This window comes from Salvelinus sp. IW2-2015, linkage group LG8, assembly GCF_002910315.2.
Source record: "Salvelinus sp. IW2-2015 linkage group LG8, ASM291031v2, whole genome shotgun sequence".
Taxonomy (NCBI): Eukaryota; Metazoa; Chordata; class Actinopteri; order Salmoniformes; family Salmonidae; genus Salvelinus; species Salvelinus sp. IW2-2015.
The window spans coordinates 51,168,757-51,192,769 of NC_036848.1; the positions used below are offsets into that span (position 1 = coordinate 51,168,757).

The following is a 24,013-nucleotide window of genomic DNA, read 5'->3' on the forward strand; positions in this document are numbered from 1 at the left end:
CTGCAAAGAAACCATTACTAAAGGACACCAATAAAAAGAAGAGACTTGCTTGGGCCAAGAAAGACCGCTGGAAATCTGTCCTTTGGTCTGATGCGTTCAAATGTGAGATTTTTGGTTCCAACCACTGTGTCTTTGTGAGACGCGGTGTAGGTGAACGGATGATCTCCACATGTGTGGTTCCCACCGTGAAGCATGGAGGAGGAAATGTGATGGTGTGGGGGTGCTTTGCTGGTGACACTGTCTGTGATTTATTTAGAATTCAAGGCACACTAAACCAGCATGGCTACCACAGCATTTTGCAGCGATACACCATTCCATCTGGTTTGCGCTTAGTGCGACTATCATTCGTTTTTTAACAGGACAATGACCCAACACTCATCCAGGCTATTTTACCAAGAAGGAGAGTGATGGAGTGCTGCATCAGATGACCTGGACTCCACAATCACCCGACCTCAACCAAATTGAGATGGTTTGGGATGAGTTGGACGGCAGAGTGAAGGAAAAGCTAGCAAAAAGTGCTCAGCATATGTAGGAACTCCTTCAAGACTGTTGGAAAAGCATTTCAGGTGAAACTGGTTGAGAGAATGCCAAGAGTGTGCAAAGCATTGACAAGACGGCCTACAGGGAGGAGGTAAGGGCCCTCGGAGTGTTATGTCAGGATAATAACCTCTCACTCAACATCACAAAACAAAGGAGATGATTGTGGACTTCAGGAAACAGCAGAGGGAGCACCCCCCCATCCACATCAACGGGACAGTAGAGAAGGTGGAACGTTTAAGTTCCTCTGTGTATACATCACGGACAAACTGAAATGGTCCACCCACACAGACAGCGTGGTGAAAAAGGCGCAACAGCGCATCTTCATCCTCAGGAGGCTGAAGAAATTTGGCTTGTCACCTAAAACACTCACAAACTTTTACAGATGCACAATAGAGAGCATCCTGTCGGGCTGTATCACTGCCTGGTACGGTAACTGCACCGCCCTCAACCGCAAGGCTCTCCAGAGGGTAGTGCGGTCTGCACAATGCATCATCAGGGGTAAACTACCTGCCCTCCAGGACACCTACAGCACCCGATGTCACAGGAAGAACAAAAATATCATCAAGGACAAGAACCACCCGAGCCACTGCCTGTTCACCCCGCTATCATCCAGAAAGCGAGGTCAGTACAGGTGCATCAAAGCTGGGACCGAGAGACTGAAAAACAGCTTCTATCTCAAGGCCATCAGACTGTTAAACAGCCATCACTAACATAGAGAGGCTGCTGCCAACATACAGACTCAAATATCTGGCCACTTAAATAAATGGACTTAATAAAGGTATCACTAGTCACTTTAAATAACGCCACTTTAATAATGTTTACATATTATATTACTCATCTCATATGTATATACTGTATTATATACCATGTACTGCATCTTGCCTATGCCGCACAGCCATCGCTCATCCATATATTTATATGTACATATTCTTATTCATCCCTTTACATTTGTGTGTATAAGGTAGTTGTTGTGAATTTGTTAGATTACTTGTTAGATATTACTGCATTGTCGGAACTAGGAGCACAAGCATTTCGCTACACTCGTATTAACATCTGCTAACCATGTGTATGTGACCTATAACATTTGATTTGATTTGAGCTGCCATCAAGGCAAAGGTGGGCTACTTTGAAGAATCTATAATCTAAAATACATTTTGATTTGTTTAACACTTTTTTGGTTACTACATGATTCCATGTGTTATTTCATAGTTTGTAGAATGTAGAAAATAGTTCAAATAAAGAAAGATCATTGAATGAGTAGGTGTGTCCAAATGTTTGACTGGTACTGTACATTTTACGGACACAGTATATTTTACAATAGTTATCTTTTGTTTGTTTTTAGTCCCACCATTCAGCTCCACTCAACCCCTCACATCTATCGCTGAAGACAATCCAGTTTTGATATCTATTTGCAGATATTTTTCAACTGTGCTGTGATGTTTCACAAAATACTTGCTAGTTTAGCTAACGAAACTATCAGCCCTAGCTTGCCATTATGAAAATCGAATTTAACAATGCCAATAATTTCAAAAGCAGTTCAAAAATAGAACATGTACGAATGAACTATAGCCATCGAATTCTACAGTGCAAATATAGCATGTGTCATAGGGAAATAATGCACGTTCTAGAATGCCCTTCAAGCCAATCAGAAACAACTATTCAACAATACCATGGTATAAACAGTTATACACATTGTTTTACATATGTATTGCTATTATACTGAATCTTGTTTGATGGGTTCACTAATTTATAAATTCATATTTATTTTATTATGTTTTCTGCGTCTGTGTTTGTTAAATGTTAAATGTCCAGGCCTTGCAGAAAGACATCTTGACCAATGGCAGTGCCTTGAATGAGGTCATCAGTAGCACCAAGAAGTTCCTGGATGAGAATCGGTCTACGCTGACCCCAGATCAGATCATTGCCATCGAGAGCAAGCTGGAGGACGCCGAGAGCAAGGTCAAACTTATCAACCAACGGGCAGAGGAGTCCAGGAAAGACCTGGAGAAGTCTGTGACCACTGCTATCAAACAGGAGACTGAGAAGGTTGGAAAACATATTGTATTTTGCATGCATCAACATTATGGATATGTCTGGATCTGAATCGTGACAATTCAACTTTCTAGTTTACAGTAAAAGATAGATCCACTTAAAGACACATGTTACTCTGCTTGATGATTGCCTACTTAAAATATCTATGTCAAAATGTATAGATCTCATCTATTTAAACATATAACTTAAACATCTTTTAACTTACTATATTCTAACCTGTTTAGGAGGCTGCTGTTGAGCAGCTTGAGGAGAGCAAGAACAAGATTGAGGGTTTGCTGGACTGGATCAACAACATGGGGAATGAGAAAGTGATGGGGGGCGAACAGACAGACCATATGGGCATACAGAACGGGAACATGCCGTTGCAGTCGGAGACCTCGGCCAAGAACATTCTGGGTGAGGATGATGACCCCAATGGAAACAATGGAAACGCTTTCCAGACTACAGACAACGACACTGAAGGACAGGCCACAGGGAAGACCCCAGAACTGGACCTGGAAAAGCAGTATGACAGAGTCAAGGTAAATTAACCTATTCTCTCTGGTGGTGCTTGATTCATAGTGGCTTGTTGCCAGTTAAATTCATTGGATACACATGACTCGGGTCCCTTTTTCTAATAGCTGCATTGACCTTCTCTCTCATCTTTTCAAGTCACATTGTCACACAAAATACTTTTGTACTGAAATGCGATTTTTCCACTTTATTTTATATTTGATATCCATCTTTTGTCTTGTGTGTTACATTTCAGTGTTGATGTTTATCATGTGATCATTTTCTGTATTATGTAACTTTGACAATAAAGCTTTTTGAATTTGAATGGACCCTCTCCCCTTTCCAGGCTCGTCACCAGGAGATCTTGTCCCAGCAACAGGAGCTGATCATGGCCACCCAGTCAGCCCAGGCTCTGCTGGACCACCAGGCCCATGCCTTGTCGCCCACGGATAAGGACAAGCTCCAGAGGGACATCCAGGAGCTGAAAGGACGGTACAACTCTTCCCTTACCCACGCAGAACAGCAGATGAAGCAGGTGGTCCAGGTTCAGGAGGAGCTGAAGAAGTTCCAGGGAGACTGTGAGGAGTTTGAGGGCTGGCTGCAGCAGGCAGAGGGGGAGGTGGAGGAGCTGGGAGCCCCTGCTGGAGCTCTCAACGACCTCACAGAAAAGCTCCAGAGACAGAAGAGCTTCTCTGAGGACGTCATCTCCCACAAGGGAGACCTGCGGTTCATCACCATCTCAGGACAGAAGGTGTTGGACGTGGCGAAGGCCTGCGGACGCATGGACCCTGGTGGGAAAGATGCCCAGCTGGAGGTGGATACCACTGCAACCTGTGCTGCTGTGAAGGAGAAGCTTGACTCAGCTGCTGGTCGCTTCAAAGCCCTACACTCTCAGGTAAACTCTATACCAGTACTAGTAAGACTGTTTTAGCCCTCTGAGCTAAAGCCTAGTTAATGATCACAGGCACGTTGTTCACTGAACCACCTATAGGTAGCACCAGGAGGCCTACCTATTTAAATCAGTAGGGTGAGATCAATCACTGAATGAGACACGTCTCAGGCCAATTGAATGGATTTTTTTTTTAAAGGAATGTAAGAACCTACTCACACCACACGGGGGTAGCATTTCTGTTTGAACAAAATGAAAACAAAGGAGCTATTGTTCTGTTTCACAACACTGGTTCACTCTCATATTGAGAGTTAAAGGCTGATTTTGTGTAACCCTGCATCTTAAAAATAATTCAGGTTATATGCTCTTTCATTATACACTATTTTGTTGTCCAGCTTTTTTAGATGCTGATAAGAGAGTAGGCGGTCAATGCTCCATGCATTCAAAGTTAGTAACTACCGTAGCAATCAACATCTCAACTCATTTATTTCAGTGCAATGATCTTGGCAACAATCTCAGAGACGTGGTGGACAAGTACAAGAAGTATGAGGACTCGGCTGCTGGTCTCCTGAAGTGGCTCAACAACTCAGAGGAGGACGCCAGAAGGCAGCAGTCTGAGGCCATCGCTGCCGACCCTCAAACCCTACAGAAACAGCTGGAGGACACCAAGGCATGACAAAACTCAAAAAATACTCACCAAATCAGTATGACCTTTATCAACACAAATCACATTACCGCAGTCTAACAGACTCAGAGGTAGAGTGCAAGTGGAGGAATAGCTGTTTACACAACAGCTTTTTTTTCAGAGTTTACTCACTGATGGCTCTGAGAAGTGAATGGGTTTAGAGGTCATTACACTGCTTCAGACTCCCCTCTCCATATACAGTGTTTCCACTCACTTTAAAACAACACTGCTATTTATAGGTCCACATTCAAACCTCCCAGCAGTCCGAAGACACGAATAGCTTAGCCATGGGTACATTTGCTTGCGTATGCCTTTGAGGAGGGGTGGAGGGTGGGGGGGTTCACGATTGGAGTTGGACTGGACAGAGGCGTAGAGAATGCCTATTATCCTGACATAGATGATGTACCTGCAGTACACTCTTGAGTCCAGCTGGCTTGCAAATGAAAGTATGTCATGTAGAGAGAGAGGGAGTCTTGTTTCATTACATCTCTCTAGGGAGTTGCATTGCAGTGACTCAGAGATTGGAGGCGCCTGAAACTCAAGAATGTAGAAGTGTCTCTTTTGGTTTTGGTAACAAAATCATGGCAGAACAATGCTATGTTTCCCCCAGAGTGCAAAGCAGTGCAGCAAACTGTATGTACAGTTGCAGTAGTATAGTTCCAGTATTTGAGTGCTTAATTCATTTTTAGATGCTTATACATAATAGGTGTCCCTAGCTTTAAATCTGTATAATTACAGCATTTATGTAATGATATAGTATAGCTGGAGTTAAATTATATATCTATATGGAGCAGTATGGTTTGTCTGTAAGACATGTTGACTGTCATGTTGACTGTCATGTTGACTGTKATGTTGACTGTCATTGATCCTCTGTGTTTGTCATGGTCAGGGTCTGCAGGGTCAGACTACTGGTCGTCAGACTGCTGTGGAGACACTCCGCAAAACAGCTGACTCTCTGGTCACCGCCCAGGGGGACCTGTTGACCAATCAGGACCATATCCATGAAACAGTGGGTAAGTGATCAGACTAAGTATGGATTCTCATCCAATGCTATTCCTAGAAATCTTTATAATGAAATACTTGACAATATWGTGAATATTTACAATGAAATACTTGACAATATAGTGCCACAGCCAATGTGTGGTTACTATCATTGACACCACCGTGAAATAGCAATTCAGAAATGTTGGAGTGAAATAGTAGTATTGGAATGTTAAATCTGTTTACCTTATTCCTAATCATATTGCTTTTGGCCGACTCTCAAGTATTCTTTGTATGTGCTGTATATTTATGATACAGTAATCTCTTCCATGTGAATGACCTTAGCTGGAAGGTCTTACAGAGAGAACAGTGAAACCCCTGACTTGAGTTGCTCATAATTCAAGAATTGTTATTCCAAAGTGGTATGAACTTTTACCAGTGCTAAGCATTGACCCAAAACCATTGCCTTTTGACTCTGCTCTTAGATGATATTGTGGAGAGGTATGACAACCTGTCTAAGTCAGTGAGTGATCGTAATGAGAAGCTTCAGATCACCCTGACCCGCTCCCTGAGTGTCCAGGATGGCCTGGATGAGATGATGAGATGGATGGAGGGAGTAGAGGAGAGTGTGAAGGAGAAAGGACAAGTCCCTCTGGATTCAGCAGCCATTGGAGATGTGCTCAGCAAAGAGGCAGTATGTACTGTAAACATTAACTTTGTACAACTGTTTTCTGCCAGTCAAATAGACACAACATCATTATCACCATAGCTTCACCTTAATGTAACTGGTCATTTTTGCTCAACAGTTGATTCTGGATTTGTATCTACCACAGGCGGCTGGTTGCACCTTAATTGGGGAGGAATGGCTCATAGTAACGGTTGAAATGAATGGAATGGTATCGACACATCAAACATAAATAAAGGCCTTGTGTTGGATACCATTCCAATCACTTCATTCAAGTCATTATGAGCTATCCTCCCCTAACAGCCTCCTGTGGTCTCTACATTGTCTTCTACAGATGATGAAACCTGAACTATAAAAAACTTTTAAAGTGTTAGAATGGCTCTAAAATCTAATTCATCCATTGTTTCTCTTCCAGGCTCTGGAGCAGGATATTTCCAGTCGCCAGAGCAGCATCTCTGCCATGAAGGCCAAGGTTAAGAAGTTTGTGGAGACAGCTGACCCCGCTGCAGCGGCTCTGCTGCAGTCCAAAATGGACACCCTGTCTCAGCGCTTCTCTGACGCCTGTGACAAGCACAAACACAAGCAGGGCCAGCTGGAGCAGCTGAAGGACAAGGTGGAGGAGTTTGAGAAGACAACGGAGAAGGTGCAGCAGTTTGTGCTCAAGCGCTCTCAGGCCCTCTCTGAAACAGACGGACCAGGGAAAAACGTCAACGAGCTCTCGCAGCTCATGCAGGTAGCTAGTCATCAAATATGTTTCATCCTTTGAACATGTTTTCAGCAGAGCGTATTTTCTAAAAGGATATATGTTKATTTAAAGCYGCAATCAGCAGTTGAAAAAAATAKKAAAGTGGACTCCAAGACCCAGTTTCGGTAAAAAAACTGAGGGATGGGGCTGGAGAAATGCAACCACTCTATTTTATTTGATTTAACCTTTATTTTACTAGGCAAGTTAAAAGTAGTGATGCCTCTAGCAGTCAGATGCAGTGCCTTAGACCGCTGTACCACTCGGGAGCCCATAGACAGAGCTATGGATGCAAAAACTACCCATCCATGATATCACAATGATAGTTTTAACCATGTTTGGAGGCTATATAGTGTTTGTTTACATTTACTTTGTTTACAGTATAACAAGRTGATATTTMYGGTTCTGATGTGGTACGACAGTTGAATTAAGCTCATGAGGCATTTCTAAGTTATATTCTTCAAGAATCACTTGGTACATATCATTAAGTCCAAAAATGYATGTAACAACTGCAGATTGCCCCTTTAATGGCACACGTTCAACCACGCATTGCTCAGTAATGATCTTCTAACTATTTGAATGTTTCTGTAGGATACTAACACTGAGTTGGCTGAACATGCCAAGGATGTGGAAATGCTGCAGATGCTGTCAAAGGAACTGGCCAWTATGGGTCCAGAGYGAAGCAAGGCCCAGATTCAGCGRAAGATGGACAACCTCTCCAACACCTTCAATGCCTTCAAAAACACTGTGAAGGAGAAGTAAGTGAAGATGKCGGTTGCAGAGCTAKCTGCTGGTCCTCATGTGTAGGTTACTGTGGGGATACTTCTCATTTGACAAAMGATTACACATGATTGTTTTCTCTTGCCTGTTGATAGTCTTGTTTTGGCATGTTTGATATGTCTCTGTAATGTGATGTGACRGTGGTTGTCTTCTCCCTTCTCTGACACAGAGAGGAGGAGGTGTCTTCCTGCCAGGATCAGCTGGGAGACTTCAGGGCTGCAGCCGGAGCTCTCAGGACGTGGCTGGAGGAGACGACAGAGAAAGTCCCTGTGGTTCAGCCAACCAGCAGTGAACAGAGTCTAGCAAAGGACCTGAAGAGAGTCAATGTAAGTCAGCAGACAGACTAGTCTTGTATTAGCTAGGCTTCCTCACTTACAGTATTTACATCATGGAAATGGTATGTTCTACCCAATGATGTATACAAACCCTGGATTGCTGAAGCCACGRATTGGCCATTGAGATGCTTTGAAGCCACCATATTGGGACTCAGGAATTCTAAAATGTAAATTAAAYGTTTCAAGGACAAAATTCATTGTATTTAAACATTGTTTTGTTGTAGTGGGGACAGTAACATTAGTAATCTCAAAATATTACTTTAAGGAAAATGGTTTCATATCATTTGTATTTATTTTTATGTTTAGCTCACATAATATAATTTAAAAGTATGCATTAAGGTGTCTGTAATAGAATAAACGTGTCAAAAACAAATGTAGACATTAATAAATGCATTTCTATAGCTTCCTAAYTATTTTCTACAATGTGAGGTGAATGTAAAACTTGTTCTTCAAATGGCCTTGATAGAAAAGTTTAAATAACTTATGTTCTCACGTCTCAAGTCACAGGCTTGGCACCAAATGTGTTTTATAATGGAGTAAGAGAAGTGCGGTGCAATATATTACTATTTTGTCCTCCCTAACTTCACAGTAGTTTCCATGCCAAAGTAATACACGGATGTGAAGTGTTTTACATAGGAGTCGTCAGGGAGTCATACACTAAATAACTGTGACTCCCTGCCAGAAAAAACTTCCAATCTGATATGAACTGGTACAGTGTGTGTCACTGAAAAAACTATTAAAGGCAAGAAAAGGGTAACGAACAATAAGAAAATATGTCAAACGTGAAAGATTAAAACACAAATCCCTCGATGCTTAATAACACATTGGCATATTGAATAATTTGTGCCACGAGAAAAAGCACAGACTAAAATGAAATACAATTTAGTCTCGATGATGCAACGCTCCAAATATCCTTTGTTTGGCCCTGCCTCTCACAATAAACACTCAAGACATAATCATTCAGTGTTCTCTCAATGCAGGTATGGAAATTGCAGCCCTATTCTGGATGGCGTTGTGTAAACTATGTTATTGGTTTGATTGATCTCTTCTCAGGCTCTAATGGAGGAATGGACAACCAAAGGCTCTGCTGTCCAAGATATAAATAGCAAAGGATCTGCACTATGTAGCCTCATCAGTGTTCTCACATCTCCAGCCAAGACCAAGATGTCACATAAGTCAGGTACGCTCAAAATGTTTGTCTCCATCGGAGCAGTTTGGGTAGTATTCAATAATGAGAAAACAATGAAATGGAGAGATTCATTGTTGATTGCAACACATTTTGCTACACTGTACAGATGTAGGATCTTAATTTGATCACTCTGTTCCTGGAGAACTTTCCTGCAATACTGTATTTTAGGTTTAAATGGGCTTCTGAAGTTTGTAATTCCCACTTTGAAATTTCAGACTTGATTTTGCCTTACAAAAAGATGTATCAGCCCCTACAAAAATGTCCATTAATTATAATCCACAGAGTAATTCACATTTTCTGCAGGATTGTTTTCCTCTGTAGCAAACTGGCTTCTTCTTTGGGGTTTTAGGCTAGGTTTCTYTATAAGCACTTTGTGACATCTGCTGATGTAAAAAGGGCTTGATAAATACATTTGATTTGATGAATGGGTCAAATTAAGATCCTACATCTGTACGCTACAAAACATGATCCTGATATAAATGTAATCACACTGATCATACAGTACAGTGATCTTTTCCATGTAACACCCCAATAGAGTTTAGTTTTCTATTGACATTTGTACTTAACAAATAAGATCTTTTGTTTTTTATTGTTTTGCAACCAGCTGTTACTAACAGTGGTGGCCCCGGAAACCATGCCTACCTAACCAATAAAGGTAATTTTTCTCTACCAGTGTATCATGTTAGGAATGTATAAATACAGTGTTCCAGACCTGAACATTATCATAACAACATATCAACTCATCATCACAAAGGTACATTTAATGGCTTGTTAGGTGGAAATGATCTGTTTGAGGTCTTGGCTTGATCTAAAGGACGTTTAGAAATCCTCCACAAAGCTGGGAAGGATACTGTACTTATCCTTGGTTCTCCCTACTGGAAATGTCACGTTTTTAATGTTCTTTTTGCATTTCAGTGTTTTAAGAACACGAGTTCAATACGTTTTCTATATACCTCCAATAATATAAAAGTCATTTCAAACCATCTGTATTTAGATCACACTGCAAAACAATATAACACAATACATTCACCAACACATTTTTGATGTGTATACATTTCCAGTAGGTCTGTAACTACTTACAGCAGTGCCTTGTCCAAGTTATTGTTGTTATGAAAGGTCACCTGTCTAGTGTCTAACACTCTAACCTCTAACCACACACAGAGCTGATGGTGGTACAGCAAAACATGGCGTATATCAACGAGGGCCACAAGAGTCTGGGAGAAGTGCTGAAGGGCCGGGCTACAGAGCTGTCTGTCCTGGTGCAGGAGGTGACAGAGGCCCAGAAGGAGACAGACACCATGATAACATGGCTGCAGGATATGAAGAAGACAGCAGCATCCTGGAACTCTGCGTCCACAGAGAAAGACACCATGAAAACACAACTGGAGCAACAGAAGGTAGATTCAACCAAGGCCTGATCTGCATAGAAACGTTCTACAGTGTACTACTTGTTGTCATTACGTTTTATTACAGTAGGGATTTAATCCATCCATCCAGTGGTATCATATAAAATACCACATTTTATTCATGATATGCAAAATGCTTTGTGGGAAGCCAATGTTTCAGGCAGGCGCCTCCTGTCTCTAGTCTTTGCATCTCACCGTGCCTGAGGAGCCAATGGGTCAAATATATGATGGTTTTAGTCAAGCGATATATCTCTCTTTTTCTCAGGCCTTTGAGGAAGACATGAAACAAAAGCGCGAGCAGCTCCAGAAGCTGAGAGAGAAGCTTCTCCATCTGATTGAAAAACACCCAGACTCTCCTGAAGCAGCAAAATGGAAGCAGATGCTGTCACAGATAGGTATGCAGCAGAGGAGGCTGGTGGGGGGAGCTATAGGAGGATGGGCTCATTGTAATGTCTGGAATGGAATTATGGAACGGCGTCAAACATGTGGTTTCCATATGTTTGATGTGTTTGATATTGTTCCATTTATTCCTTTCCAGCCATTACAATGAGCCTGTCCTCCTATAGCTCCTCCTACCAGCCTCCTCTGGTATGCAGTATGCATCATCCCATCTATCTGTTTCCATATGGTTAATATCTACTGCATCAATGCAGAGCGCTTTACCTAGTGTCAGTCCAGTCCACACATCCGCTCCCCCTTGTCAGTATACCTGGCCTCCCCCTCACCTACAGACTTGGCACACTCCTACAGCTAAACCCTAATCTGTAGGGGCTGTGCAAAGTTCAAGTTCCAGGGGTGTTTTGTGCTGACCAATGTTTGTTTTTCAGATGCTTCCTGGGCGGATGTGAGCGGGTCGGTGGAGGACAGGAAGCAGCGTCTGGAGGAGTCCAACAGGAACCTGGACGTGTTCCAGACTACTGAGCCGCAGCTCCGCCAGTGGCTCTCAGAGAAGGATATGATGCTCAGTGTCCTGGGGCCCCTCTCCATGGACCCCAACATGCTCAACACACAGAAGCAGCAAGTCCAGGTACTTCACTATGGGGCATATTAGTTACCTTTGAAATTATAACCACCACGTACAGTTCAATGTCAATGTCCCTTACTTCAGACGTAAGCTAATGTTAAAGATTTTTAGTCTGCTGGCAAAATGTTAAGGTGTGCCAGAATTAATCAAAATCTATTAAGATTGAAAAGGTTTAACCATTTTGCACATTATGTTCATTATTAAACACCAGCATTGCTCTTTATTAATGTCATATTGACTTTTCCCTCTAGATCCTCCTGAACGAGTTTGACAGCCATAAGCCACAGTTTGACCAGCTTCACGAGGCTGCTGCTGCTATCCTGAGCACATCAGGCAAGCAGGACCCCTCCTCTGGTGGGAAGGTGGTGAAGGATCAACTGGCCGCCGTCACCCAGAAATGGCAGGGCCTGACTGGGCAGCTGGGCCAGAGAGCCGGCCTCATCGACCAGGCCGTGGGGAAGTCGAGCCAGTTCCAGGATCTGCTGATGAGCCTGAGCCAGAGCGCCGCCTCACTGGAGACCTGGCTCAACAGCCAGCAGGCCCTTAGCAGTCAGCCTGACGTGGTGAAGAAGCAGCTAGAGGAGGCTAACAACATCTCTGGCCAGCTGAGGGAGGAGAYGAAGAGGCTAAAAGAGGCTGAGACCCTCTGCTCTGAGCTTTCTGCCCTGGTCACGGAGGACTACCTGAAAGCAGGCCTAGACAGGCAGCTGGAGGGGGTCAACAAGCCTTTCAAACAGTTGGAGGACAAAGCAGGTTGGGCTTTGATTTAATTTGCCTTAATTTGTTTATATGATATGTTCTTTCTCTTTAATGAGAAGCTTTAGGCTATAAAGCTGTGGTTTAATGTCTGAAAATATGACTGCCATTGAAGGAATTTCATGATGAGGGAGGCATTGCCACTCTGAATTATAAATGTATGCTTTGTTCCTCTGCCTCTATATCACATTAATGTACATGCTCTTCTTTAGGGAAGCGGATCCAGCAACTGAACTCCGCCTTCGCAAGCTCCCAGCAGTTCCACCAGACCTCCAAAGACTTCCAGGGGTGGATGAACGAGAAGCTCCAGGAGCAGTCTAAATCCCAGGCCATCTCGGCCCAGGTGGAGACCCTCCGGCAGAGCCTGAAAGAACAGAGTGCCCTGCAGAAGGCCCTCAGTGAACACGAGGAACCGTACAGCACCATCGTCAGGGAGGGAGAGACCCTCCTCCAGAACACTGACGGGGCAGAGAAGGTGGCGATGCAGGGCCAGCTGGCTACACTGCGTTCCAACTGGGACGATGTGAAGAAGAGCTCGGCTGAGCGCCAGGATAAGCTCCAGGGGGCGCTGCAGAGGGTCCAGAAGTATCACGAGCACGCTGAGAAGCTCCAGTCCTGGGTCCAGGAGTGTGAAGCCAGGGAGGGCAGCGTCAGGCTCAGCGTGGACCCAGCGGAGGTGGAGAGCTCCATCTCCCAGCTGAAGGCTATCCAGAAGGACGTGGATAAACACAGAGGCCTGGTGGAGCAGCTGAACACTGCAGCCGACAGCCTCCTGGAGGTGGCCAACGCAGACACAGAGGCCGTCAGGGAGGAGAAGGCGGCCATCGGGCAGAGCGTGGACCGGGTCACGGAGGGGGTCCAGAACAAGAGAGAGTCTCTGGAGAAGATCTCACAGAGGCTGAAAGAGTTCAACGACACCCACAATGAGGCCAAGGGCCAGCTGGCAGGGGCTAAGAAGCAGCTAGATGCCCACACATCACTGGGGGTCCAGGCCTACAGCAACAAGAACCTGACCAACATGAAGGCCCAGCAGAAGAGCCTGGATGGAGTCAACACCCAGGTTGAGCACCTGAAGAGCCTTGCCCAGGGCCTGGTGGCTGATGTCCCCGAGGCAGACGGGGTGACCGACCTCCTACTGCAGGCCGACAGCCTGGAGAAAGAGCACGGCTCCCTCAGCAAGGATGTAGGGGAGACCTGCTCCACCTTGGAGGGCAAGCTGCAGGGCATCGGGCAGTTCCAGACCAACATCCGCGAGATGTTCACCCGCTTCGCAGACCTAGATGACGAGCTTGACAGCATGGCTTCTGTGGGCCGCGACCTGATCACACTTAAGGAGCAGCAGGGCAGCATCAAGGGCTTTGTGGAGAAACTGCAGGAGCTGATGGCCGACACGGCTCGAGGAGGGGACAGCTGTAAGAAGATGCTGGAGACTGAGGCCTCCCCAGACCTGCTGGGGCTGAAGAGAGACCTGGATGCTCTGAGTAAGCAGTGTGGCAAGCTGATAGACAGAGCTAAAGGGAGAGGGGAAGAGGTGGGGAGCACACTCACCCGTCTGGTTGAGCTTTACTCCAAGCTACAGCAGTTCACCAACAAACTGGGCGGGGCTGAGGTCAAGGAGGAAGGTCAAGGGTCACTTGGCATGGAGACTGATGTCATCAACCAACAGCTGGAAGCTTTCAAGGTAAGATGCCAAGTAAATGTAATTCCTAGGCATTTACTGTATTATCAGTCTTGGTTGCCAACACATGGTGAATCCTCTTGGTTTTTAATGATGGAAAAGAATGTCCATGAATTTTCCATTTCATGTCTCACACATTGGCTACATTATAGTATCATGTTATTACAGCACATGCTATACTATTGTACTCTAGCGGGATCACTTTCACCAGCCCCACCACTCAATCGGATGACATAACCCTGCCAGAGAGATATCATCCTTACATACAGCACTGCCCTAAAGTAACCATTAATAACACATATCATTATGTAGTGTCTGACAGCCTCTTGTAACACCTGGAGTAAAATAGGTACCACATTAAATCCAAGTACTTTAAAAGCAGGTAATCAGTAATGACACAATACATCAATAAACAAAGTGCATTAGAAAACCATTACACCATTTGACCATTTCAAGGCTCGCACAAAATGTGGATCTAGCATTCGTCTGTCGATCGTTTCAGCATGCTGTGTTTTAGGGACCACCCACTGATGACATTTTTCACTCTATTCAACGTTGGCGCACACTTCCTAAGTACTCTCGGCCAGCAAACGCTATTGGTGTGTCTGAACCCTCCCTTAGACCCACTATGCCTCTGTTGTCCTCTCTGGAAATCCACGTGACTTTCTTCATGCAATAAGTTATTTTGGGGATGTTGCATTAACCCATTAAGCAGATGCTCTTATCCAGAGCGACTTACAATAGTGAGCYCATACATTTTCATACTGGTCCCCCGTGGGAATCGAACCAACAACCCTGGCATTGCAAGTGCCATGCTCTACTGACTGAGCCACACGGGACCAGTGGTATTGGAAGTTAAATAGCAGGGGCTCTCTAGGTCTCTGCTGGGTCTGGTGGCCTTGTGCGTGACCCTCCGTCTGTGGATCCCTCAGTATGTCGCTGAGCATCTGGTCCAGACAAAAGAGCTCTGACTGGCCCAGCAGCCATTGTGGTGGGTGGGTGGGTGACGGGCGACCCAGGGGCCAGCTCGGGACCAGTGGGATGTTGTATGTTGCAGCGGCTCAGGGTAACTGACTCTTACTCCCCTCTCCCTTTCCTTCTCCTCCCCTTTAAGAATGGCCTGGTCAGTGGTCACTCACTCGTTGGCATGAAAGAGGGAACAAGTGCTTTGTCTCATTATATAGCCCTACCTGCTAATTGACTGGTGTTTGAGCATCTGTTTCTCCTCCTATGTGTTTGAAAGAAGCGGACATGGAGTCTTAAATTCTGTCTGTGGATGTGTTTAGATGGTGTGTATGACTTTTCTGTATCTACTTTCCTGAACTTTCCCCTGTTGAATTTAACACTACACAGGACATTACTTTTCTGTATCTACTTCCGTGAACTTTCCCCTTGTTGAATTTAACACTACACAGGACATTACTTTTCTGTATCTACTTCCCTGAACTTTCCCCTTGTTGAATTTAACACTACACAGGACATTACTTTTCTGGCTGTGGAACATCTTGAGGTGGCATTTCGCTACACTCGCATTAACATCTGCTAACCATGTGTATGTGACCAATAAAATTTGATTTGATTTGATTACCGTATATCATACCACTGCTGTTAACATCAACAATATCCAGTAGGGTTATCTGGGTTCTACGGAGATGGAAAGGGAGCCAGAACAGTAGCCAGAAACTATATTCCTGCAATGCAAACTTCATTCCCGTACACATACAGACCTCCACAGACTCCTTCTCCAACGAACACATGAACCACTACGAGGAGATTGTACTCATTCAACACGGTTGTTTTTGTATTTACAGTTTTTCTCTCCTCAATCAAGTTTCTCTTCGATTTACACCATGTAGCTTGGATGTATAAAAACAAGAATTTACAGTAGGCTCTGTATGAACACATTATTTTAATACGAGAGATGAGAGGGAATGTTAATAAAACACCAACAACAGCATCATTGTGTCATAATATTATATTTTGTTGAAATATCAGTGATGAGTAAAACAGGGATACTCATTACCAAGACTTATAGCTGGATAGAAAGCGCTCTAAAAGCCTGTAAATGCTGTGAGAGTTGGAGGGGGATTAAGCTAAATTCAGATTGGGACAATTTTAATGGTTGTTCATGGGCTGAACGTGTCATAGCAAAACATTGTATTACATGTTTCGTAGTACAGCATTACACACATCTATCTATGGGCCTAAGGAATTAATTTAATGTTGTACATTCACAAACATCAGCCTTTAGATAAATAGCTTAAAATGTCAAATCAAATTATAGGTCTAGTAGACCTGTAATTAATGGTCTGAATGGTAGGTGGAATTTAAATAATGTACATTTGTGCTAGTTAAGAGGGTTTGATGGGTGACCATGAACCATTCCATAACATGAAATAGTACCAGCTGTTGCTGAGCAACGTGTTCCATGCTGGTTGTTCTCACCCTCTCACCCTTTCATTGTCCTCTCTCTGTCTCGTTGGGTAGGCCTGCACACAGACACGTCAGCTGCTAGCGGAAAATCAACGTTGTACTCATTCATGCCACTAGCTAGTCTCTCGGAGAAAAAAGTTCCCTGGGAATAAGGAATCACAAAAGATCCCTAGTTAATTCCATTACAGCACAAGGTATTTCTTAATTGGTGTCTTAAAACCGGTTTGAAGCTCGGAAACCTGTGGACACAGACTAGACCGAGACCAGAACAGAATTTGATGTCTGCCATGTGAATAGGGGTTTCATGTAGTCTATAATAACCCTGCTATGTGTATTTGTAGATCTGGTACTTGGTGTATTGTGGGGTTTCATTGGCAGCTGTTGTGAAGGAAATAYACATAAAAAGGTAGCAATACTGTCAGTGAACTGATTTTAGGTCAGGGACCCGAGTCCATGGTTTCACTCTTATGGTTGTTGTTCAGGAGATCTGGAAGGTTTGCTGAGGACGATCTGGTGTATGTAGGCCTTCGTGATACTTAGTGTGAGCTCAGCTCAGCTGACAAAACCTGCTGGGGGTTGGGGAGGTGGGAGACGTGTGAGGGCGTCTTTTTACTGCTTCTACTCAGACATAACATCAGTGTCTCCTGTGAACCTAAAAGGAATGTCAATCTCCTGAATCATAGCTATTCCTCTCACTGAAGGTGACGAGGGGAAAAGGGCCGTTGGGGAGACCTCATCCTGTAGCCTAGCTTACTCACTTACCCCAGCCATGATACACTCTCCCCAAGGTGGAACGTGAAATGTCCCAGAAGGATCTGAGTTGATTAGCTACACATTGTTTTTCTGGGACGACAGGGCACTTTTTATGGTGACACATTGCATTTTTCTGTTGTGTGTTGCGATTGTGATTCACCTAAGACATTGGAGAGATTAATTTATTCCTGTGTTTTTTAGTTACTCTTATACACAAGCAAAATAAGCTTTTGAATTTGTCTCATTAAATGATTTGTCTAGTCCTTGATAATGGTTTTCGTTTCATTCACACCCGTTGTTGTGACTGATGAGCAGCTCTGTTGAAAGAGATATTTCAGCATATAATGTCTCAAAGAAATGTGGCCCTTCTGCAACCTTTGGTCTGAAAAGCCTGTCCTTGTGAATATAGTAAGAGTTCTGTGTAAGTGCTCTCTATATGTTTCGAGGGATATATGCAAGTCATTTGGATCGCTTGATGTCTATCCAATGTTGGTTGGAATGGGCATTTTGTTTGTAGAGAAGTCGCTGTCATAGTATACATTTAAAAAAAAATCTTATTATGACCCATTTGTCATAAATCTCATTCTTAGATCAATATCCCAGTTTACTAAAATCCCATTGGATATGACAAACCAGTGAGTGTGGGCATGGAGAACTGAAACAGCGTTGGTCCATGGAAAGAGGAAAGGCAAAGAGAGGAACACTCTCTTAATTCAATGTCTTGATTATGTCAAAAGTATGTGGGATTCAGCTGCTGAATATCCTTTCTCTAAACCCCACAGATCTCTTTAACCGCTTATTAATCTTTAGCAGCCTTCCGTTCCCCCGTTTTTTCTCCTCCCAACCACGGAGAGGGCTGGTGGTGGAAGGAGTTAGGATGGTTCCATGCCTCTCTGTCTGTTATCAGCCTTCTGTGCTGCACACAGTTCAATAAACACAAAATGAATTCCTCTCATTATCTCTCTCTCTCATTCCTCCTTTCTTCTCTCACCCGAACGGGTCACTCGCCATAAAAAAGCCACACCATGACATGGACTTGGCAGAGCTGTGGGTGTTAAATTACCTGGGACCTGTGCCTCCCTCAGCATTCCAGAGTAATTAAGAATATCTGCAGGGTCCACAGCAACCATCCACAGGAAAAAAGGAAAAAAAATAAAAAAGGAAAAAATAAAAACATTGAGATCTATTTCAGCCCTGCGGTGATGTCACCAGTGATGTCACCAAAGTGGGGACTGCAGCTGCCTGCTGGTCTCGTGTTTTATTTTTTTTGTCCTTAGGAGATAGAGAGAGATGGTTCCAGGACACAAGAGATGACTAAGAAGTTAAGTCATATGGACCTTGGAGCCAGAAGGGGAGAATTCAAAGAAAAAAAAGGGTCAAGTGTCTGACCAATCAACATGTGCCGGAGCAGCCCTCAGTGGCAGATGTTGCTGAATAATGAGAGAGCGGGGGCGGGGCCTGCAGCCTCTACCAGGAGGGTGTCTGTCTGTCATTGTAGGGCGAACCACCAGAGATGCAGGGCACCGGCTCTCCTCTCAGATCGCCCTTTGTTTTCCTAGAGCCCTGTGGATTTCTATCAGGATATGCCACTTTGCACTGAAGCTCTCCCTCAGCCTACATGGATACCAGAGATATTTGGGAGAAAAGGAACACTTTTAAGGGATGTTTATAGTGGAGCAAAGGACGGACGGGCAAAGAACAATTATGATGTTTTGACAATGGGGAAACAGCACCAAGTAGGGAATTCTTTGAGGACAGGTGACTCAATGGACAGACTGGTTCTGGTTGTTCCAGATACCGATTGCACAGCCTGTGCACATTCTGACTGAGGGTGATATGTGTCTCTAGTGTTATTGAGGTCCATTCTGACTGAGGGTGATATGTGTCTCTAGTCTTATTGAGGTCCATTCTGACTGAGGGTGATATGTGTCTTCTAGTGTTATTGAGGTCCATTCTGACTGAGGGTGATACATGTTAATTGACGTGACGTGTCTCTAGTGTTATTGAGGTCCATTCTGACTGAGGGTGATATGTGTCTCTAGTGTTATTGAGGTCCATTCTGACTGAGGGTGATATGTGTCTCTAGTGTTTTTGAGGTCCATTCTGACTGAAGGTGATATGTGTCTCTAGTGTTATTGAGGTCCATTCTGAGGGTGATATGTATCTGTAGTGTTATTGAGGTCCATTCTGACTAAGGGTGATATGTATCTGTAGTGTTATTGAGGTCCATTCTGACTAAGGGTGATATGTGTCTCTAGTGTTATTGAGGTTCATTATTTTAGCTGTTTGAATTATCACGATTGGGAGGTCTGTGTTAGGTCTGTGTGTATAGAATATGTACTTTCATTATTTTTGGGGAGCTTGTTGCTTTTGCAGCAAATAATTGCAATGAAACCACATACCTCAGACCACATTAGTACATTTTGAGTATTATTTTATTATCTTTGAGTCAGTGCAGTTAAGTGCAGTGCAGTTAAGATGGGGAAACCTCTTAGCAGACCAGACTGCCTCCGCCAGAACCCCTCCTGTGTGGGCAAAGGGGAGGAGGAGGACCTAAACATCGATGACTGCTACGTTCCCCAGAGATCCATCTACGACACTGTCCGCCTCAACGAGCAGATTGACTGTGGCTCCAAGGGCAGCCTGGCTACCAGGCACTTCAGTGGTACCCCGCCCTACACACAGCGCATCCTGGACATGAGCAGCCTGTGTGGCAACGGAGTCCTCACCTCCTCCAGTGCATTTGAGCTCCGCAGCCGTGAGGTATCCAGGATGGAGTGTGCCGTCTTTGATGGGCTGAAACTCAACGGCGACGTCATCAGGGGAGCGGGAACGGTGCTCTCTAAACATCATCTGGGGCAGGGAGGGGAGAAGAAGAAGGAGCACCCGCTCCACCGGTGCTCCTGGAAGACATTCGCCCCCACTAACGAAGGGGAGTACGCCAGTCGCGGTGGTACGCTGTGTTCAGACGGAGTGGATCGGTTGAGCCATGGTCTGGCCCGTGGCAGGATGGGACGGAGTGTCACCAACTCCCTGACTTCAGAGGAGGACTCGGGCCTGTGCAGCCCCACCGCAGAGAGGGAGCGCCACTCTAACCGGGCCTCCAGGAAACCAGGCACCAGGAGCCTCTCCTCCTCTGAAGCCATGCACATGTCTGGGGAGCTGAAGCCAGGCCGCTCCCTCAGCTCAGGGCAAGAGGAGTTCCCCTTCTCCCCTGTCAGGGACAACATACCCAGGACACTGTACCACCCAGGACAGAGAAACTACCCTGTACGGGAGTCCCAGGAGGGGAATGACACCTGTGTGACAGACCTGAGTGAAACAGATTTGACCATCACTAATGGAGAATACAGGGACTCCACAGACAGGCGCTCCTCAAGATCAAACAGTAGGGACTCGACTGGCAGGAGACGGTCCTCGAGGTCAGCCAGTAGGGTCCAAAATGGAGTCTATAGGACGCTAGCAAGCTACGATGAGCTCCCCACCGCCGAGCTGCAAGAAGACATGTCCTATCAGTCAGACTGTGAGTTAGTCAGCGTGGTCGTCACACAGCCAGAGCCCTATGTGAGTTCTGGGCCGCGGTCAGAATGTAGGCCGAGTATGGGTGTTAAACCATTTGACTTGCAACACCACAGAGCTATAGAACCACGGAAATACAGCATGGAGGACCTGGAGGACTTCCTGTTGTCAGTGGAAAGGGAGGCTTGCTTGGCCAATGGCAGTGAGCCACGGGCGTACCAAGAAATAAGGGACGACGAGATCGACAGCCTGTTAACTGCTATAGCCGCATTTCCCGAAATGGACCTCATGGGTTTCGCCTCCCCCCAGGTACCCAAAAATAGTCTCCTCCTGTTTCTATCTTCAACTGGGCCAAATAAATACACATTTTTTTTGATAGATATGGCACTTTTTATTAGTGTTTGCAGGGACGCTGCCTGGGCTGGCTCTGGGCTGGCTCTGTGCTGGCTCTGGGCTGGCTCTGTGCTGGCTTTGGGCTGGCTCTGTGCTGGATCTGTGCTGGCTCTGGGCGTTCCTTGTTTATCAGATTACATGAGGTCTGAATTGAGTTTAGTCAGTCAGCCTGCCCTGTGTGTCTGTCTGGTGTGTTCCTACACAGCTGTGCACCAACTGATTTCCCTGCATTCCGTTCTAGAAGCTGCAGTGCTGACCAGTCAGAAATAGGTTGTTGTTATGCCAGCATGTGGCCTAAGTCATCAGCCTGTGTATACAATCAATCTTCAGGGACTGTCAAAAAAATATTGAATACTCAGCTGTATTTTCTCAACATTATTGTTGATTGTGAACAATCAAAGTGCCTAGCTGATAATCCAGTATGACTTGTCTTTGTTGGCTCACAAATAACCAATGCATTTCAATAAACTTTCCACTCTCCGAGGTTGTCTCAGAGAGAGGTGGTATAAGCAAACAGAGATATCTGAAAAATGTAAAATATCCTGTCAATTGCTGGATTTTGTAAACTAATGGAATGTCTTATCTTTCTACAGTGGAAATGTTAAAATGCAAATGTATGGCATGAATCAAGGACTTATATCAGTCCAATTTGGATAACGACCAGATAACCCTGAAAGCAACTAATGCATTCCTGAGAGCGCTCTTAAAACGTAGGGTAGGAATATGGTTTTAAAAGCAACATCAAACATATCTTGTTTTGTCTTTATTGAAGTCTTACCCTTATGAACCTCTGACATCATCTGTCTTATTGAGATAAAACATTATCTCTCATCCGCTCTAAGTTGTTCTGCGTCTGGTAATACAACATTTATTTTCATATTATTTCATTATTTCAACTGTAATATCTCTGGCCACAGGTATTCCAGAAAGAGGTTGATCCACTGCAGAGCCAGTTGCAAGACATTAACTGGCTGGGCCAAGGCTTGATCCAGAACGCTGACAAAGGCACCAGCACCAAGGGCCTTGAACTTGACCTGGAGGATGTCAACACACGATGGAACACTCTCAACAAAAAGGTTAGCTTGTCTTTGGCTTATTCATCTACTTCACACTCTGGTCTTTATTGCTTTTTACGTAGGTGAGAGGTCAAACTTTAGTTAACGAATAATACTCCGTTGCATTCTTGCTTAATGTTATGCAAAATGATTGATAGCTTTAATTAGCTTGATTTGTTACTTTATTACAAATGTGTTATTAGTTACTGAACATTACTTTTACTTGACCTCCTATATCATAATATATGTGATGCCTATATTTATATGGTCTTCCATAGATTGCTGAGCGGTCAGTGCAGCTGCACGAGGCCCTGTTGCATTGTGGGAGATTCCAGGATGCCCTGGAGTCCCTACTCAGCTGGCTGACGGACACAGAGGACCTGGTGTCCAATCAGAAACCTCCGTCTGCCGAGTTCAAAGTTGTCAAGGCACAGATCCAGGAGCAGATAGTAAGCCACTAGAGAACTGATGAACAAACAGCAGTAGCTGCTAATTTTTACATTCAAACTCATTCAGAGAATCCATGTAGGCTTTAATGATTTAGCCATTAATCTTTTTTATTGGCATCCATTGTGGAGCATTATTAAGGGTTATCCTTAAGCTTCTGTTGAATGTATGCAAGGCCATTAGATTTACGGGTTTCCCTGAAAGCGGTAATTGTCCTCGAAGCATGTTGAATGGGCCTTGTAACTTCTTCGACTTTGTTTGTCCTGGACAGCTCCTCCAGAGGCTGCTGGATGACCGCAGGCCCACGGTGGAGCTGATTAAGAAGGAGGGAGGGAAGGTTGCGGAGCTGGGAGCAGAGTCCGTGGACAAGGAGAAGGTGGGGAAGGAGATTGAGTGCCTGGGGCAGAGGTGGGACGCTCTGCTGAACAAGGCTGAGAACAGGTCTGTCTGCACAACCACCTGAAATCTTATACCCATATTTACTAACAATATTTTGTAAAACTTCCCTGAGAGATTAATTTAAGTAACGTGTTTGTCATTTAAATGATTATTGAAGTTGAGATTCAACGTGGAAAATCTGCTGATTTGATTTTCGCTATGAAAATGCCATCCCTTGCCTCAGACATATATGCACTGCACATTTTGGACAATACAGACAAAGGTGTTGCATTCTGGATAAGTGCCCTGAAGACAGAATTAATCTACTCTCCCCCACCATCCCTAAATGACAGTTGTTAGGTATAATTCTTCAATTGCGCTATCTGGAGATAGACTGAGCGCCAGAGGTCTTTGAGGAGACCAGTATCTTGGCATCCAGTATCTTGGCATCCAGTATCTTGGCATCCAGGCCAGACTTTAGTTGAGGGAGTGAACCTGTCTCATCACTCTACCTGTCCCTCTTCTTCTGTTCTCTCTTGGCATGCTGGGTAATGTAGGCACAAACAGCTGAAGAGCATTCTGGTTGTGGCTCAGCAGTTCCATGAGACACTGGAGCCGCTGTCTGAGTGGCTCTCTGCCACAGAGAAACACTTGGCCAAAGCTGAACCTATTGGCACACAGACCTCCAAGCTGGAAGAGCAGATCTCCCAGCACAAGGTACGATAACTCATGTTTCAGTCACTGATGTTACTTATCAGTCGCCCATTCCCTTGTTTTCAGTTTCGCATGTATTGTCGTTTC

The 24,013-nt window shown here is 44.6% G+C and overlaps 1 protein-coding gene across 1 annotated transcript in view; it reads left to right on the top strand.

Annotated features, from left to right (window-relative positions):
• Positions 1-24,013, top strand: part of dst (dystonin) — a 183,203-nt gene that overhangs the window by 123,089 nt on the left and 36,101 nt on the right. The window contains exons 41-60 of the mRNA XM_023993813.2: positions 2,353-2,586; positions 2,817-3,113; positions 3,431-3,979; positions 4,467-4,643; positions 5,548-5,671; positions 6,125-6,333; positions 6,740-7,057; positions 7,658-7,824; positions 8,016-8,172; positions 9,235-9,361; positions 9,975-10,025; positions 10,532-10,767; positions 11,042-11,171; positions 11,604-11,803; positions 12,052-12,553; positions 12,769-14,237; positions 22,250-22,408; positions 22,666-22,836; positions 23,106-23,275; positions 23,770-23,929. Of these exons, the coding sequence (XP_023849581.1) occupies positions 2,353-2,586; positions 2,817-3,113; positions 3,431-3,979; positions 4,467-4,643; positions 5,548-5,671; positions 6,125-6,333; positions 6,740-7,057; positions 7,658-7,824; positions 8,016-8,172; positions 9,235-9,361; positions 9,975-10,025; positions 10,532-10,767; positions 11,042-11,171; positions 11,604-11,803; positions 12,052-12,553; positions 12,769-14,237; positions 22,250-22,408; positions 22,666-22,836; positions 23,106-23,275; positions 23,770-23,929 (5,607 nt within the window). The remainder of the gene's footprint in view (positions 1-2,352; positions 2,587-2,816; positions 3,114-3,430; positions 3,980-4,466; positions 4,644-5,547; positions 5,672-6,124; positions 6,334-6,739; positions 7,058-7,657; positions 7,825-8,015; positions 8,173-9,234; positions 9,362-9,974; positions 10,026-10,531; positions 10,768-11,041; positions 11,172-11,603; positions 11,804-12,051; positions 12,554-12,768; positions 14,238-22,249; positions 22,409-22,665; positions 22,837-23,105; positions 23,276-23,769; positions 23,930-24,013) is intronic.